This window comes from Anolis carolinensis, chromosome 5 (genome assembly GCF_035594765.1).
Source record: "Anolis carolinensis isolate JA03-04 chromosome 5, rAnoCar3.1.pri, whole genome shotgun sequence".
In the NCBI taxonomy this organism is placed as follows: domain Eukaryota; kingdom Metazoa; phylum Chordata; class Lepidosauria; order Squamata; family Dactyloidae; genus Anolis; species Anolis carolinensis.
The window spans coordinates 147,444,490-147,462,778 of NC_085845.1; the positions used below are offsets into that span (position 1 = coordinate 147,444,490).

The 18,289-nt window shown below is 39.4% G+C and overlaps 1 protein-coding gene across 1 annotated transcript in view; it reads right to left on the minus strand.

The window, feature by feature from the left end:
* Nucleotides 1–2,035: 2,035 nt before the first annotated feature.
* The window catches only part of amigo2 (adhesion molecule with Ig like domain 2), a 33,324-nt gene continuing 17,070 nt past the window's right edge, over nt 2,036–18,289 (minus strand). Inside the window, exon 2 of the mRNA XM_008111092.2 lies at nt 2,036–5,961. Coding sequence (XP_008109299.1) covers nt 4,335–5,891 — 1,557 coding nt within the window. The 5' untranslated portion in view covers nt 5,892–5,961 and the 3' untranslated portion in view covers nt 2,036–4,334. The remainder of the gene's footprint in view (nt 5,962–18,289) is intronic.

Consider the following 18,289-nt stretch of genomic DNA (forward strand, 5'->3'; position numbering starts at 1 on the left):
TATAAATAAAGTATTAATATTATTTTATTTAAAACTGTTTCAAATCTATCTACCTGGTCAGGTTTCAGAGACTTTATTCAAAACAGCGAAAATACATTTACATTAGATCTATCTGACGTATGAAAGATAATATTTACGGAAGTGTTGACTGGATAATAAAACCGATATGGAAAAACCTCAAAACTAAACTCCTCAGGAGGACAATGGGAAGTTTATAAATTTTAACCCACTGGGACGAGGTGGGTTTTTTTTTGTCTTTCCCCCCTTTCTCTCTGCTGTCCTTTCACCCACTTTACCCCCAGCATCTCTCTACACTATCCCCAAAGTTTTGTTTTCCTCGCTTTTGCTGTAAATATCACTTAGAAAGCAATAAAATTTATATACAAAAAAAATCTATCTACCTTTAAAGAGATTTGTTCATTTTTTAAACATTTGCATTATTTATTTACTTTATTTCTACCCCCTCCCCCTTCTCCGCATAGGGACTCCAGGCAGCTAATAGCACACATGACACCCAATAAAATGTAAAACTAGAGCAAGCACATTTTAAAAAGAAAGTTAAATATTAGTGTCTTGAATACCGAGTTAAAATAGTGTTAAATGCAATAAAAATGCAGTTAACATTATATTTTGTAAAATAAGATTTTAGCTAAACTTCTACATTAAATTATTGTAAGCCACTTTGGGTTCTATACCTGGAGAACAGCAGGGCATATACTGAATCAATGAGTAATCAATCTTGCTTTGGAAAAGTGCATTTTAATAGCAATAACTCTGACAGTGACTGTTGAGATTTATCTGATTTCAGAATTTTATGGGCTCCTATCAACCAGCTTGCTATACAGCTTAAGTATTTTTTTCTGTTATGTAATTTCTAGATAAAGTAAACAACAAAATCAAAGTTAGAAAAAGCATCCAGAGAACTTGAAGAATAAAAACATGGGTGGGATGGGATAAGAGACGTTGTCTGGCATGTAAAAGATAGTAATATGTTGTTGCCTAAAGAGTTGATCTGTGAAAGGAATTTGTCATTGGCCCTTAAGGTAGAGGAACTATCTCAGGAACAAGAGTATGATGTGCCAAATTGGATGATCAAAATATGAAATAATGGATGGCATCCTGTTAGTAACAGGCATGCATAAGTCCAGCTTGTTCTATTTTTTGGGGGTGGTTGTGGAGGAACGAATTCTAGGGGGGAGAATGGAGTAAATAACCTCTCACACACTGTTGTTCAAGGTTACAGACACAATCCAATATTCACATTTGGCCCCACCTGTGTGTATAATTTGTTGCCAGGAGTCCCCTCCCTTAGCAAACATTAATTAGCATAAACAGGGAGGTAGATTGACACATGGAAACTCTTTCTCCCATGCTGAATCTTTGCCAAAATATGTACTCTTATGAAATGTAGGGGGAACTCATTTAGACACCACTTTCTCCAATACATACTAATTGACTACAGAGGCTCATCTGCACACCTCATCAAAATCAGAATTGTGTTTGGCTGGGACACAAGAGTGTCTCTGACCATATACAGATTCCAGAACTTGTTGCCAAGAAAAATCCAATTACTAATCCAATCCCACTTACTAATGGATGACCTTCTAATGCATTTTAAACAGGCATTTGGCCTTTTTGGGTTGCTGGAATTGCTCCCAGACATGTTAATTGTTGCTTTATGCATTTGTAACTCTTTCTCTTTCAATTTATTTACAATCGTTATGGCAAAGTGTGATTGGCATGTAATGTTGAGATTGACAGGAATTGTAATTTTACATTTGTTTTGCATTCTCTGCCAAAGATTATTGGTGCATCACCAAATTACAACTCTCAATATTCCATAGAATCGAGGCATGGCAGTTAAAGTGGTTCAAACATATTAGTTTTACAGTGCAGATGCACCATGAGACACTAATGTGTTGGATGCAAAAACAGATGCAATATAGGCATTCTGAATAACTGCACAGCTGTTTCTTTCAACCTCCATTAAATCCACTGATAATTCACCAAAACAGACACTGCAATGCATCAAAAGTTTATTTCAAGATACTTTATTAATCAAGAGCTATATGAAGATCACATGGAATCTCAAGGAGCAGAGATGGTAGAACTGTAAGCTGCCCTATTGCATCTCTTAATGTTAGCTGCTAACTAAGACCTCCATGAGAGAAACACTTCTTATTTGTAAGAGATGAACAACTGGACCTAAAAAATGGAAGTCAGGTCTACATTGACTACAGAGAGTTGCCATTTTTATTATAATAATCCTAAAATGTTTATGAACAGGATATCCTTGATCATTTGGACTACTGTATCAGCTTCAAGGGCTTGAATGAAATCAAACTTGTGGACATCAGCAAGGCATGGCTGTTGAAACAGTGATGATCCAGGATCTAAGGCTTGTGGAACTTCCACAAGTGAGAGGATGGAGGAGGAATGTGGTAGACCAAGAACCAAGTTGTTCTAACCTCATTCCTTGAAGCCCATCATACAGAACTGTATGTCAAGACTGGGGAAGGCATAGTCATTTAGATTAGACTGCCACTCTCAAAACCTCCCACCACTGGCTGTATTGCCTGGGGTGGATGGGATTTGTAGGACAAAAAAAATCTGGAGACACACATACTTCATAGGATTATTATTTAGCATAGACCTCTCTGTACGACAACTGTAACTGACAAATAACACATTACGGCAAGCTCCCCTCCTTACCTCTAAGTGCAGGATGCCTCTGAAGCCATGGCAACACACCAATCTGAGTGCCACTGTAGCAATGTATATCTCTTCGATTGGAGTGTGACTAGTAGAAGCGAAACTAAGCACACTGGGAACTTTGTTTCAGGAACAAAAAACCAGTATTTCAGTTTGTAATACAAAGTATGCTAAAACATATGCCTGTTAATGCATTTTACCATGAAAGCGTATTCCTACAAAATTTGAGTCTTCTTACAGGAAAGGAACACTTTCAGAGCGGATCAGTCCAGAGATAAGTAGCTCAATTATGCTTTCAGTATTAAAACCACAAAACACATTTTTTTGTGAAATCACTGCCATTTTTATGCTGCTGGTAAAATGAGCCGAATTTGTTTCAAATCTACTAAGTAAGGCTGCAGTCAGTAAATTGCATGCAACCAACTTCCACTGTCTGCTAGGGATGTCCGGGCACACAAGCCATTTCATTGCTGATAATGGGGAGGAAAGGCTGCAGCAGGGTTAGTCAATTTGGGTTTGACCGTTTCCATTATGGCTCTCATTAGTTCAACTTAAGTATTCAAAGTGCAATAGTTCTTATTAAAAACATCTAATTGTACAAATTCTGGCTGCTTTGCTTACAAAACTAACTCTGATTTCTCAAGGTATTTTCTATGCAAGCCACAATTCACACACATACTGACACACATATTTCAGTACAAACAGACAGGCTAGGCCACATTCCAGAGCCAACATGGCTGTTGTCCCCTTAAGAATGATGAAGAAAGATAGAAATCCCAAAAATGCAATGTTCTCATCCTTGTACTGGTAGGTAAACCATACCTGTTTAATATCACTCTGCTTCAGGATCAAAATGAACTCTCCTTTTCAGAATATAAACCGTTGAGGCTTAAATGGTCACAACCTTGGGCAGAACGTTGTCTGGCAAGGCTTACAATTAGTAAAAGCTTTCTTAGAGCAAGTAATTGTATATTATTTTCTGGCTATTAATATTCCAGGATACAAAAGAGGGGAAATATTCCCAAAATCCCATTTCAAAATGTATGTAAAAACTTATTTTGGAATATTCTGGTTTGTATAACTTCATCTTATTTTTAATGTGCGCAGTGCTTCCAGGCAAAAACCAGAAGCTGAATAAATGGCTATTTATCTCATCACTTCTAAACTCCAGGAGGAAGCCTGATTACTTTTGTAATCCCTGATATTATAACAATTCCAGTTCTAGACAGGGAGAGCAGCTAATGTTCGAATTGGATGGAAAGTTTTCTGACACTTTCATGAATGGGAGCAGTGCACAAATGTGACCCCCTTACCCTCCTTTAAGCAGAAAGACTAAAATAAAAGCAGTGTATACCACAATGCAACTGCTTTATATTGGAGAGCGGCAACAGTCATGTAGCAATGGGCTCCTTCCCAGATTTAGCACCACTCTTACAGATTAGTGGTTATGTTCTCACCCGTCACTTTGAGAGGAAAAAAACCTGAGCATAATTACAGTCACTTTTCATTTCACACCTTGACATTTGTTTCTTAAAAACCCACCATCCTTTTTTTTTTTTTAAGAGTAGCTAAATGCAGGGAAGCTTCTGAGTTCACCGCATGACATGAATACAGGCAGGAAACTAGGAAGATGTCATGAAAGGTGTGTCTGAAAACACCGAATTCACAGAATCGGATTCGGATTTGGTTCGAGGGTTTTTTAGGATACTTTCCGCAATGAGGTTCTCATTGGGAAACATCTTTATTTTCCCATTCTGTCCTGGCTTTGGCTCCTTCACAGGTTCAAGAAATACAACCCTTTTGCCACTGCTTGCTTTCTTTTCATCGCCTGAAAGTTCAAGGGGTGAATTGGTGGTCAATATAGAGGCATGAGGCATGTTACTTTGGTCCAGCTGTCTTTTTTTCCTCTGCGACTTACATCGGCAAGGGCATGGTGTCAGGTAGAGGTAAACAAGTACCAAAATAATACTGGCTATACAAGCTGCGAGTGTAGTAAAAGCAGTGTTAAATGTCTCATATGAGTGCGACCTGTCCACGGTGAAATTGCTTACATTTATCCTCACCTCAATCGTCTCATTCAAGAGTCTTTTCTTGTTTATTGCAATGCAGGAATAAAGTCCAGCATCCTCATATTGGGCCTCGTCTATCTCCAGACTCCCATTTTGAAACACTCTGAAGTGTTCAGTGGTCACGTCAGGCTCCAGAGATTGATTGTTTGGACTGATCCAGATGAACTTGGTGCCCGCATCACTAATTTTCGTGTCACATGGCACTATTAACCTCTCTCCAAGTTGGGCTTCATGAATGAATCCAAATGCATGGAAAGAGCCATTGATGGTGCTTTCTGAGCAATTCAAATAGTTGTCATGCAATAAAGGCAGTTTGTTGGCCGTTTTGTGGTCTGACCTCAGAACACATGTATACTCAGCTTTGAAATCCTCCACAGAGCTAAAGTGTCGAAGGTACCAGAAGCTTAGCATGGAGTAAAGAGCACAGTCACAATAAAATGGATTCCCATGAAGGTAAATTCCACTCAGATGCCTGGCTGGCACTAAGCGCATGTAGTTAATAGGTATTGACTGGATTCGATTGTAAGAAATGTCTAAGAGCACAAGTTCAGTAAGTTTATACTTCCCAATGTACAAATCTATTGGGAAGTGAGTGAGAGCGTTGTAGCTCAAATAGAGTTTCTGCAGTTTGTGGATCCCTCCAAAAGCAGCCGAATCAACCTGTGCAATATGATTGTTATAAAGCAGCAGTACCTCTAGCACTTGCAGTTCCTGGAAGACAGGACTGCCCAATGACCTCAGGTTGTTGGATGACAGGTCTAGGTACTTCACATTTGTCATCATAGAAAAGCTTCCTGGAGAAATCAAGGTGATGCTGTTATGACTGAGAATGAGGGTGGTCATCTTCTCAAGCAGGACGGGCATCCAGTCATGATCCAAAATCCCAATGCGGTTGTGGCTGAGATCCAGTCTTTTTATGTGCTTGAAGAGTGTTGACGGCACTCTGGAAAGGTTCTTGCTGGTGCAGCTTACAATGTCACTAGCACAAATGCAAGCTGAAGGACACATCCCAGGGGCACTTAGACACATATTTATGGTGAAGACCAAAAGGCATGCCAGTTGCTTGTAGTTCACATTAAGAGTTGAAATGGTATGCCAAACTGGAGACATGACTGACTTTTAGCCACCTTCCAGTGTTCTTTGCCACACTCTATACATGTAGGTAGGTTTGTACCAGTCACTGTTAAAAAGAAAGATAAAAAAGATTAATATACAAAACCTACCCACCTTTCTACTATGAACAGCTTCACTTCTGAATTATTTGGAGATTTTGAATTTTCTCACATGGGTTGCCTCGCCCATAGCTTTTTCTTGTAGCATATGATGCCATTTCTGATAAACAAAATCCATTTTTAAAGTTCAGATTTACTAGTTTACATTAACTGGATTTTATATATATCTATAACTTGTAATGCTATGTAAATTTTGTATATCTCTTCAAACCATGTGGCTCTCTATCATGGATCTCAATGTCTCATAAGTAGAAAACAGTTGCTAAAGATGTGACTTGATATTCCATAGATGCTGTTGTTATTCTCTTAGTATGTAGAACAGATAAAAAGAAGACATAACAATAACTTTAATAAGTTTAAATAATAAATAAATAAATAAAACTACTACAACAATCATGGATGCAGGAATACTAGGGACTCTAGAAGCAATTCCTAATGGACCAACAAAACATCTGAATGAAATCACAATGGAGAACATCACAATTACAAAAAACTTAGATTGTTCCACATTATCTGATCCAATAGTCCCAAAATCCTATCAATAACACCTGGCAGGTTATGAATCCACCTACAACAATAGCAACAACCACCACCCTATCCCCAATATGGTGTCCTTCAGATGTTTTGGACTACAAATTACATCACACACAATCACTGGCCATACCGGATGGGATAAATGGCAGTTTTGCTACAAAAACCTCATGGGGTCACCCTGTCAACAAAGGTGAGTATTTACCACCAGGATATTTCTACAGGACTCATCTATAAAAATATTTTCATTGGATATTAGACTTTTCTTTTGATATTCTGTATCAGGATACCCACATCTATATCAGGAGATGGCCCAGAACACATGCGTATTATATTGCACAGAAATCATTAAGACACCAAAGGTGTGATGTTCCATTTATACTCCCCAGCAAGGAATATGGCTTTGAGATGTATGCATTTAAATTCCTTTCCCATATGGATCAACTGAATCAGATGATGGTACTTGTGCTGGCAATGCCAGCTTTCAAGAAGATGAAGTACTGAAATCTTGCAGGTGCCTTTTCCATAAAAGCCATCCAATCCACAAAGGACAAAAATTCAAAACATTTTGGAATTTTAAATCCCTGCCTGTCTGAAAACTGGTTTTGGTAGTAACAATCCTAGTGTGGGGACATATGAACTGGTCCGCTCTATGATATCTTCTTCTATTTTTATACACTTTACCTGCTTCTCGTGTTCTAAATCCCTGCTTCTATTGTCACCTGTTTTTTAAAGTGGCATTACAAGATGTTCTTGGTGTCTGATCAGTGTAATTGTCTGGGAAGGAGACAAATTTTAAAATTATCTAGACAATATTAGGTAAGACTGCAAGGTAAGACTATTTCTAATCTATTGAGAAAGAAAGATATAATTTCCCAAAATAAGAAGTAGAATTAACTGTTCATTTAAACGTTTTTAGGTTGACCCCTTTTTATTTCTTCTCTCTGTGTTATGTATACTCAGAGGTAATTTTCCTGAAGTTTACAAATATCCTATCAGACAGCAAAAAAATATGTTAAAAATGAAATTAGTAGCCAATATAAAATTGTGATGTTGAAGGCTTTCATGGCCGGAATCACTGGATTGCTGCGAGTTTTCAGGCTATATGGTCATGTTCCAGTAGCATTCTCTCCTGATGTTTTGTCTGCATTGCCAGTGGAATGCAAGTGGAATGTATATAATATATATATCTGTGGAATGTTTCACGTGGGAGAAAGAACCCTTTTCTGTTTAAAGCATGTGTGAATGTTTTAATTAGCAAGACTGAATAGCATTGAGTAGCCATGAAGCCCAGACACAAGTCAAAGAACATGAAAGGCACTGCAGACTAAGTCAACCAGAGAAGTCAGCCATAGCAGAGCACTTGGTGAACTAACCTGGACACAGAATATTATTTGAGAACACAGAAATTCTAGATTACTCTGACAACTATTATGTCAGACTACACAAAGAACCCCCAGAAATCCATAAGCACGTGAACAATTTCAATATAAAAGACGAAACTAGGAAAATGAACAAAATCTGGTTACCAGTATTAAAAAACACCAGAATCAAGACAGTAAATAAGGAACACTAGTGAGAAACAGGAGAACTCCAGACAGCAAACAATCAGGTACCAGTTATCACCAATCAAACAAAGGATGCCTCCAAGCAGCAGAGGACAGGCTACCTCTAGGCAGATACTCTCACTGATTGACTTTGCAGCTTCATGGCTACTCAACACTATTCAAGCTTGCTAATTGCAACATTCAGACTTGCTTTAAACTAGTGATTCCCAAAGTGGGCTCTACCGCCCCCTGGTGGGCGCTGTAGCGATCCAGGGGGGCGGTGATGGCCACAGGTGCATTTTTTTGTATTACCTTTCTATTCTGAGTTCAAAAAATAGTTTCATAATTTCAAACTTCAATGTTTCTAATTTACACCTTTCTTTACTATATTTTACAAAAAAGGTAGAAACATTAATACATATATCTTTCTATTTAATTGCTATTAAAAATAAAAAAAATTCCAGGGGACGCTGAGTAATATTTTTTTCTGGAAAGGGGGCGGTAGGCCAAATAAGTTTGGGAACCACTGCTTTAAACAGACAAGGCCTCCTTCTCCCACCCTGGACATTACACAAGATATATATGCACTCCACTTGCTTCACTGCCAATAGAACCTCTGAAGATGTCAGCAACAGATGCAGACACAACATCAGGAGAGAATGCTACTGGAACATGGCCATATAGCCCGAAAAACTCACAGCAACCCAATATAAAATTATGGTAGTAATTGTTGGCTGGTAACATCAAACTCCACTTCAATAGACAATCATTTTGTGACTGCTTCTACCATTTTCACCATTCTCAAGGTCTCCAGGGATGGAAAATCTGATAAATTCCCTAGAAAGTGGTGCAGAATAACAAAGTCACAGGTCCAACCCTTCTATTAACCAAGAATGTTGTGTTTTCCTTCTTCCCTTAGCCACGGCCACAAATAGCAATCTCCTTTTAAACAACATTGTTTAAAGAAGATATACTGGTAATTATTCACAAGTAATAATTCCCTCCTTCATCTATTCTGAATTTTACAGCATTTCATGAAAATAGTATTTATTATTATAACAAAGTTTATTACTCCAGAGTATCCTGATGGAGGAATTAATAAATAAAAGCTAAAATGAATAAGTATATAAATATGTGTTCATGCTTTGTTTGTTATACGTACAGAAAACATTAAAAGTCTAGTGATGTGATCTCCCACCCTGCATCTTAAGCAAACAGTGGGGATTTTATTTCACTGTACTGTAAAAAAAAAAATCAGGAATATTATTACTTGTTTTCTCTGCTTTGTTGGGGAACTTGATGACTTACTTGTGTATTAAGAGCTTTGCTGTATCTTTAATAAAGATGAGAATGCAGTCTCTTCAACGGGCAAGGGCTCTTAAGAGAAATACTGGAAGTGCTACAACCAAGCATGTTTTCCAAAGAAGCAATTTCAATAATAACAGTAATAACCAAATCCCCCTTCTCTTGAATAATGGCTTTTTTGTTATCACAGTGCCATGGAAGCTAGTATTATACAAACAAAGACAGACAAATGCTCACATACAGAGAAAGAGACAGATAAAATCCTTATGCCACATGGTCTGGCTTAGTGACTCTCTCTCTCTTTCTCTATATATCTATATCTATACCTATATCTATACACATAATAAAAGTGAAAATCTGTATGTGTGTAGGTGGCATAGGTGTCCATTCACACAGCCTTCGGCCTCCACAAATAGGTTATAGTTTCCAGTGCTGAGGAGCCACCAAGTCACTTCCTCCCCGGACAATGCAGGTTACAGCGAGCACATCCCAGTGTTCTTTCTCTCTCCATTTGCATGACCCTGCCCACTGCCTCTCCCTTAACCCTTTCCTACCCTTTCCTATGGCACAGCAAACAGAGAAATTGATTAGTAACAGAACACACTGGAGAGGTTTGGGGAGAATTCACCATGATTTATAGGAGTTGTGGGAACTGGGATGTATAATTCACCTGCAATCTAAGAGCACTCTGAACTGCATCAATGATGGACCTGGAACTAACTTACCACACAGACCCAACATGGTCAAATTTGCATAGTGGTGGGGCTTGGGGTGATTGACCTTGACATCCAGGAGTTATAGTTCACCCGCATATAGAAAACACTGAACCCATCTGATGACGGATCTGGACCAAACTTGGCACACAAATTCAACATGGCCAACTGGGAATACTGGTGGACTTGGGAGATGATTGACATTTATCTCTGGGAGTTATAGCTCACCTCTATTCCGCGAGCCCTTTGAACCCCACCAATGATGGATCTGGACCGAACTTGGCACACAGACCCAACATGGCCAACTTGGGGTGATTGACTTTGGCATCAGAGAGTTATAGTTCACCCATATTCAAAGAACACTGTGTCCAGTTCTACGCCAGAAACAGCCTTAGACACAAATGAAAGCAAATAAAAAAGGCTTTACTTCAGCCAAAATAAAGATAATGCAATTTAAAAAACAGAAAGTACAATCTCGATGATACTGCACGGTCTTCAAGCAGTTGATGGTAGGTGACCCTATGCGAGGAAGGAGATATGCTCATTTGATATAGATCTCGACACTTCTCAGTACATTTGGAGTATAACTACACTACATGGTTATAGCAATTTGATAGCACTTTAATTGTCCTTATGCAGTCCTATGATGTCTTGCGGTATGTAGTGTGGTGAGATACTTAGAATTCTCTACTAGGACATGCTAGTATAGTTCTAAATACCATACCACATTTCCTATCTCATTATTCCACAGAATAAAACTGCGATAAAGTGGTATCATGCTGCTATGACCGTGCATGACACATAGAATCTCAGATTCTTGGCTACCTTTATGATAAAATATTGGGAGAGAAATATAAGGTCCAACTCGATTCTTAAGCAGATATGTGCAGATTTAATGTACTCTCGATTTTCCTCTAACAATAAAATTTGAGCTTTGTGTTACACTGAGTTACTTCTTAGCTGGATTAATTAGAAACTCAAGGCATTATTTAGCATATGCATTAGTCTTACCTTGCCTCTTTTTAATATCCTAATATCTCAATGTAGGAGAGAACAGAGCTTTGTCAAAGACGTGACAGCTTAATGTGGGACTAATCCTATTAGATGTTAGCTGAAATATTCTACCTGTAGCGTTGCTGGCTTTTTTTTTTCTCAAGAGGATAACTGAATCATAGGGCTGCTGGAGAGGAAAAGGTATCCCTTTCCATCTTAGCCATAGAGTGTTGCTATCCAGTACAAGCCTTTCCTAAATTCACCTGATCTGTTTGTGTATTGCACAGGGAACATATGTGCCTGGCACAAAGTGCCACAAAGATTATTGTACTTGTATTAAATTTAACTAGATAGTTAAAACCAAATATATAATATTTGGGTGTGTGTGTGTGTGTGTGTGTGTGTGTGTGTGTGTGTATGTGTGTGTGTGTGTGTGTGTGGGTGTATATATATATATATATATATATATACACACACACACACACACATACACATATACATACACATATATACATATATCACCTGTATACAAAGTTGGCCATGTTGGATCTGTGTGGCAAGTTTGATCCAGATCCGTCATCTGTTGGATTCAGTATTCTCTGAATATGGGTCCAGATCAATCATTGATGAGGTTCAGAGGGCTCACGGAATACAGGTAAATTATAACTCCCAGAGTTAAAGGTCAATCACCCCCAAACTCCACCAGTGTTCCCAGTTGGCCATGTTGTGTGCCAATTTAGTTCAAGGTCCATCGTTTGTGTGGTTCAGAGTACCCTTAGATTGCAGGTGAACTATACATCCCAGTCCCTACAACTTCTGTAAATCATGGTTTTGGATACTGTAGTTCCTGGGTTCGGTTCTAATCTGCATTCGGTGGATACGGTGGCCACCACCTCAGCCTCATAGCAATTCCTGGGTTCTTGTCTAGGCGCTCTGCAGTGAACTGGTTTTCTTTCATTCACTCTCTAATTTGATTTAAGTCACTGTCTTACCTTTAGATCACAGACAACAATTCTGAATTCTTTAAAAACTGCAATTTAGCAGTTGAACAATGAAGCCTCCCTTTGTTCTACTGGATGTTAAGAAAAAAGGTATTGCTCTGCCTGGCTTCATTTATGGAGAATTAAGAGGAGAGAAAATTAGAAAGGGATATTAAGAACTAGCCTGGGGAACCTCGCTCTCCTTCCATCCTCACCCCAAATTTAATAATTCTGGATACATTACAGCATTCCTTGATATGTTAAGATACCTAAATTTGGTAATAATTTGCTTCCATTTTCAGTCTCTGGATCTTCTCAGGACTGGGCTCTTCAGAGGGTCAAGTCTTGGGAATTTTGTCAACTCAATTCTTCCCAGTCACGAGTGTGGAAAAGATGAGAACATCCCTTTTCCTAGCTGTCAAATTTGATAAACTGTCTATTTTTTGAAAACGAAGAATCCTGCATCCTATTGATAGGCATACTGAATCATGGCCTATTAAATCCAGGGGATTTTCATATGATAGTCTCACCACTGAGCAAGTGATATATTGTAGTCTGGACCACAATAGGATTCAGGCTAGAGTTGAAAGGAGCATGATTATGAGGCAGAGAACACAGATGGAGAACGGTAGCTCAAAAGATTAAAATCGAGGAGGCCATATTTTTCACTTCTCCAAAAACACAGATTTAGAACATAACTAGATTACAGCATGGTACTCAATACTGATTCAGAATTTGTCTTAATGTGCCACCCTATTGCTTCAGGGAAACAATATGTACTGGTTTCATTTTATGGTCACATTAACACTCAAATATAGATTCAGTTGAGAGTAAGGGATTAAATTCAACAACACCCTATGCAATTTGTAACTATGATGATTCTCATGCATTCTGTTACCACAGTGGTTCTCAATCTGTGGGTTCCCAGGTGTTTTGGCTTACAACTCCCAGAAATCCCAGCCAGTTTACCAGGTGTTAGGATTTCTGGGAATTGATGGCCAAAACATCTGGGGACCAACTGGTTGAGAACACTGTATTACCAGAACCTTAGTAGATTACAAATTACAGAATTTCACAGAATGTTGTCATGGCAGTTAAAACACACTGTAGTGTTGATAGTCAGACCTCCTGGCTATCAGACAATCTAGTTTTTATTTTTATAGAGGCAACATTACCTACATACTTTTAAATGTTTTGAGCCCCTTCTTGCTTATTGCGAGAACAGTGAACATGGTTGACATCCACACAGGTGTAAAGGGATTGGATTGCTATACACCAACATACTTACATGCACATATACTCATGGATAAGTCAAGAAATTTTAGTCAAGAAATTGACCCCAAAAACCTGGGTCCACTTATCCATGAGTCAATGTAAGTACTGAATCTCAACTCTTCTCTGAATAGAGTGGTGAGAGCTTAGTTTGTCCAGTGAGAACTCCAAAGAAGCACCAACTCCCTTTACTCTCTTTGCAGCTACACAGCTTTTTTAAAATGTCCGGGCAGTAAAATAGTAGTACTAGTGGCCGGGGGTGGGTGATCCCCTTAAGTTCTTCCCACACTGCTACCCCATTCTCTTTTTCTGTCATGTCTTATTTAGATTGTAAGTTTGAGGGCAAGGAACTGTTCTGATATGCTCTTATTGTAAAGTGCCATGAACAGCAGTGGTGATACATAAATAAGATGATGGTGGTGATGTCAATGTTGATGATGATCTGGAGGACCACAGTTGCTTATATCAGAGGTTAAATGGTCTCTCAAGAAAAATCTGTTGGAAACCTAGGTTTTAATCTGGAATAAGTCTTGGGGTGCATCTACATTGTCAAATTAATGCAGTTTGACACCACTTTAACTGACATAGCTCAGTGCTATGGAATCATGGGTGTTATAGTTTGTGAGGTCTATTTGGCAGAGAAGACTAAAAGCCTCTTAAAACTACAACTCCAGTAAGGAAGAATGGAGATTTGCTACAGGCAGCAAACTGGCTAAAACATTTCTTTGTTTTACTATATTTTTGAAGACATTCTTCTCTATGATGATAAAGGCAGAAAGTTGGAGGCGGAAAGGACAAAAACTCATCAGGATGTTTAGAGCACACTAATCCTGGTCAGAGAATCAGCACACTATTTCATGATGGCTGCATTAGCAAAAGACTGAATCCTGGAACAAGCCTTAGCTGGGAAATGATTAAGGACACTATTATGAATGTATGTCAGAGCCCGATAAAAGGAGCAGAGAAAAGCCTGTTCAGCTAAAACAGGGTGAAAGGCAAAGCAGATCTCTTTCACAAATTCCTTGTCTAAAATACGTTGTTCAGCAAAGACATTCTGCTGGCTTGATTCAACAAGGATATTCAGACGCCATAAATCACGATAGGTTAATATTCTGATGTAGAGATAGAGATTACATGGGAGAGCACAAAAGGTCAGCAATGCATTGTGCTTTCCTCTTGTCCCTTGTGACCACATGGTCTTCGCCAGCTGATGAACATTTTTAGATCACAGGGCTAGAAGAGGCAGAAAGAGTTTGAATAACATGCTATCACAAACCTAAATATCTGCACAGCCTTGAAATAAGCTGCGCTGATATTAGCATGACTTATGCAATGCACATTGAGCATTAAAATGGACTGTGCTCATTCTAAACGTGTCTAATGTTCCAGAGCTCAAAGCATCCCAGTTCCTTGGTTATTCATCCTTGTAAAAATGTGACGCGTCTATCACTCAGTATGAAAAATTGCCATCTCTGGACCTCTTGTCTTTTTCATCATGGCCCATCATGATCCACAATGTGGTAAGAAGTGGATAGATTTGATTAATAATGATAATACTATAACTAATAATAATAATAATAATTTTATTTCAAACCCGCCTCCCCTTATGGCTCGAGGTGGGTTATAACATAGCTAAAAACACATAATCATTATATAAAATACACTTGTTAAAACATATTTCTAACACACACACACACACACACACACACACATATAGTGTTCCCTCACTTATCACGGGGGGTTACGTTCCACCCGCAATAAGTGAAAATCCATGAAGTAGGGACGCTATATTTATTTTAATATTTATACTTTATTTTAGTAGTTATACACTATTTCAACCAATTGTGTGCTGATCAATTGCCTCCTTCTCCTCTTGTTGACACTTGGGCTCCTTTTCTTTCCCTTTGGCTTTTCTCCCTCCCTTCCTTAGGCTGTACATTGTATTTTTTATGATTTATAATATTCTTTTAGAGTTTATTGAAAAACCACAAAACAGCAAATCCGCAAAAAGCGAACTGCGAAGTAGTGAGGGAACACTGTATATATATATATACGCAGAACAATGATTAAAATATAAGTGGACACAAGATACGAGTCTAGCATTCATGATTAAAACTGACTGGGTAGGCTTGCCAAAAGATACAGGTGTTTAGGTGAGTTTTAAATTCCAACAGCTCATTTAGCTGTTGGAGCTTTTCCGTCAGGTTGCTCCACAGTCGTGAGGCAGCCAATGAAAAGATCCTTTGGGTGATGGTGCCAATTGGGTTCTGGCAGGTTGGAGTAGCAGGAATACTCCCAGAGAACAGGAATAAAAAAGCACAGCAAGCAAATAGGGATCTTTCCTCTGGTTCCAAATATATTTGGTGTCTTTAATAGCTAAGAATGTAGTATTTCAGATCAGAAAAAAATGGATTATAACTCCTGAAGTCCCTTAGCCACCATGGATACCAGACATGTTAGTTAGGAAATTTTAGGAGTTACAATACAAATAGAAGTTATATTTTAAAGCTCTGTACAATACAAGTCACTAATGGCAATGTGGTCACTGATTCTGACAATTGTAGGAAGAAACCAAAGTCAGATGCTGTTTCAGTTATGTTTTTTTGTGTTGGTATGTAGACCGCGCAAAAAGTAAATTATTTAACAGTTTATATGTCAACTGTGATAGACGTTCAGTACAGCAAGCTTGCATGATAGGTGAAGCCGCACAGCTTGCCTGTCTTGATTTATCACAATACTCTCAAAGAGTGCCTGAGTCATAGCTCTTTTGAGTCAAATGTCCTTTTTGTGTGTGTGCAAGCAGTGACACTACCATGAAAATTAAAACATTTCCCCAAGACATCAGAAATGAGGACAATGAAAAAAAATTAAACAGAGAACTCTTTGGTGAATCAAAATATGTCTTGTCGAATTAAATGGCTATAATTCAAACAGATTCCAGGACAAGTTTTTATGTTGTCACTGGGATAATGATGCTGTCAAATTGTACATGGAGAACACTTGGAAATGGTGACAGCCAAGTGTCTGCCATAACATTTTCTGTTCAACTTATGATTTTCAAATATCCTATCCTGCATTATGTGGTGTGTCCATTGTACAAAACTTCCAGAAGAAATCTGCACAGAACTGAGAACATAATTCTAGCCTGTGTAGTAGGCTTGCTCAAATAATTCGTTTTCCCCGTTTACCGTTATTGATTCGTTATTTTCGTTTGTTTTGAAGCAATATCGAACCTTGGTTGTCCACACGCCTGGATATCGCGGTTTCGAACCGCGATTGGCCGTTTTCCGTTATGGCGCCTTTTTTTTCGTTTTTAAAAAATGCTTTGGCAAATCATCCAAACTTGTTTAAGTCCACTGGGGCAATCTAGCGTGTTGTTTGCACCTTGTAGCCAATCAGAGAGCACGTTTAACCAGGGGGAGGGGCTGGTAGGACGTCCTGAGCATGCACACGCCTCGTGGCTCAGTCGCACTGGGAATTTTGGAGAGAGTGGAAGGGAGATTTTGGTGCAGGCACTGGCAGGCAGGAAAGATTGCTGCGTCACAGCATGGCTGTGTGAAGACCGGGAGAAAAGGTGGGGTGGCTGGCTGAGTTTGGGTGGTGTGTGTTAGTTGGGTCTTTCTTTTTCTTTTGTTTTTGCAAAGGGCTGTCCTGTGGGTGTTTTTTTCCTGGCGCCATTTTTCTTCTTGCGGGCGGGGTGGGCTTTCTCCTTTCTTTTTTCCACGCAAAAGTGTTTTTGGAAACAAGGGATCTGAGCCAGGGACGCTTCCTGATAATCCTAAACCAAGTTTGGGAAAGAGTTGCATATCCCATACCTCCCTGTACAAAATACAACTCCTTTTGGGGAAAGAAGAGGGGGTGCCTTTGTCCCTTCACCGCTCTCAAACACAAGCGGGGCTGCTTGTGTCTCAGCCGGGGACGCTTCCTGATAATCCTAAGCCAAGTTTGGGAAAGAGTTGCATATCCCATACTTCCCTGTACAAAATACAACTCCTTTTGGGGAAAGAAGGGGGGGGGTGCCTTTGTCCCTTCACTGCTCTCAAACACAAGCGGGGCTGCTTGTGTCTCAGCCAGGGACGCTTTCTGATAATCCTAAGCCAAGTTTGGGAAAGAGTTGCATATCCCATACTTCCCTGTACAAAATACAACTCCTTTTGGGGAAAGAAGAGGGGGTGCCTTTGTCCCTTCACTGCTCTCAAACACAAGCGGGGCTGCTTGTGTCTCAGCCAGGGACGCTTTCTGATAATCCTAAGCCAAGTTTGGGAAAGAGTTGCATATCCCATACTTCCCTGTACAAAATACAACTCCTTTTGGGGAAAGAAGGGGGGGTGCCTTTGTCCCTTCACTGCTCTCAAACACAAGCGGGGCTGCTTGTGTCTCAGCCGGGGACGCTTCCTAATAATCCTAAGCCAAGTTTGGGAAAGAGTTGCATATCCCATACTTCCCTGTACAAAATACAACTCCTTTTGGGGAAACAAGGGGGGGTGCCTTTGTCCCTTCACTGCTCTCAAACACAAGCGGGGCTGCTTGTGTCTCAGCCAGGGACGATTTCTGATAATCCTAAGCCAAGTTTGGGAAAGAGTTGCATATCCCATACTTCCCTGTACAAAATACAACTCCTTTTGGGGAAAGAAGGGGGGGTGCCTTTGTCCCTTCACTGCTCTCAAACACAAGCGGGGCTGCTTGTGTCTCAGCCAGGGACGCTTTCTGATAATCCTAAACCAAGTTTGGGAAAGAGTTGCATATCCCATACTTCCCTGTACAAAATACAACTCCTTTTGGGGAAAGAAGAGGGGGTGCCTTTGTCCCTTCACTGCTCTCAAACACAAGCGGGGCTGCTTGTGTCTCAGCCAGGGACGCTTTCTGATAATCCTAAGCCAAGTTTGGGAAAGAGTTGCATATCCCATACTTCCCTGTACAAAATACAACTCCTTT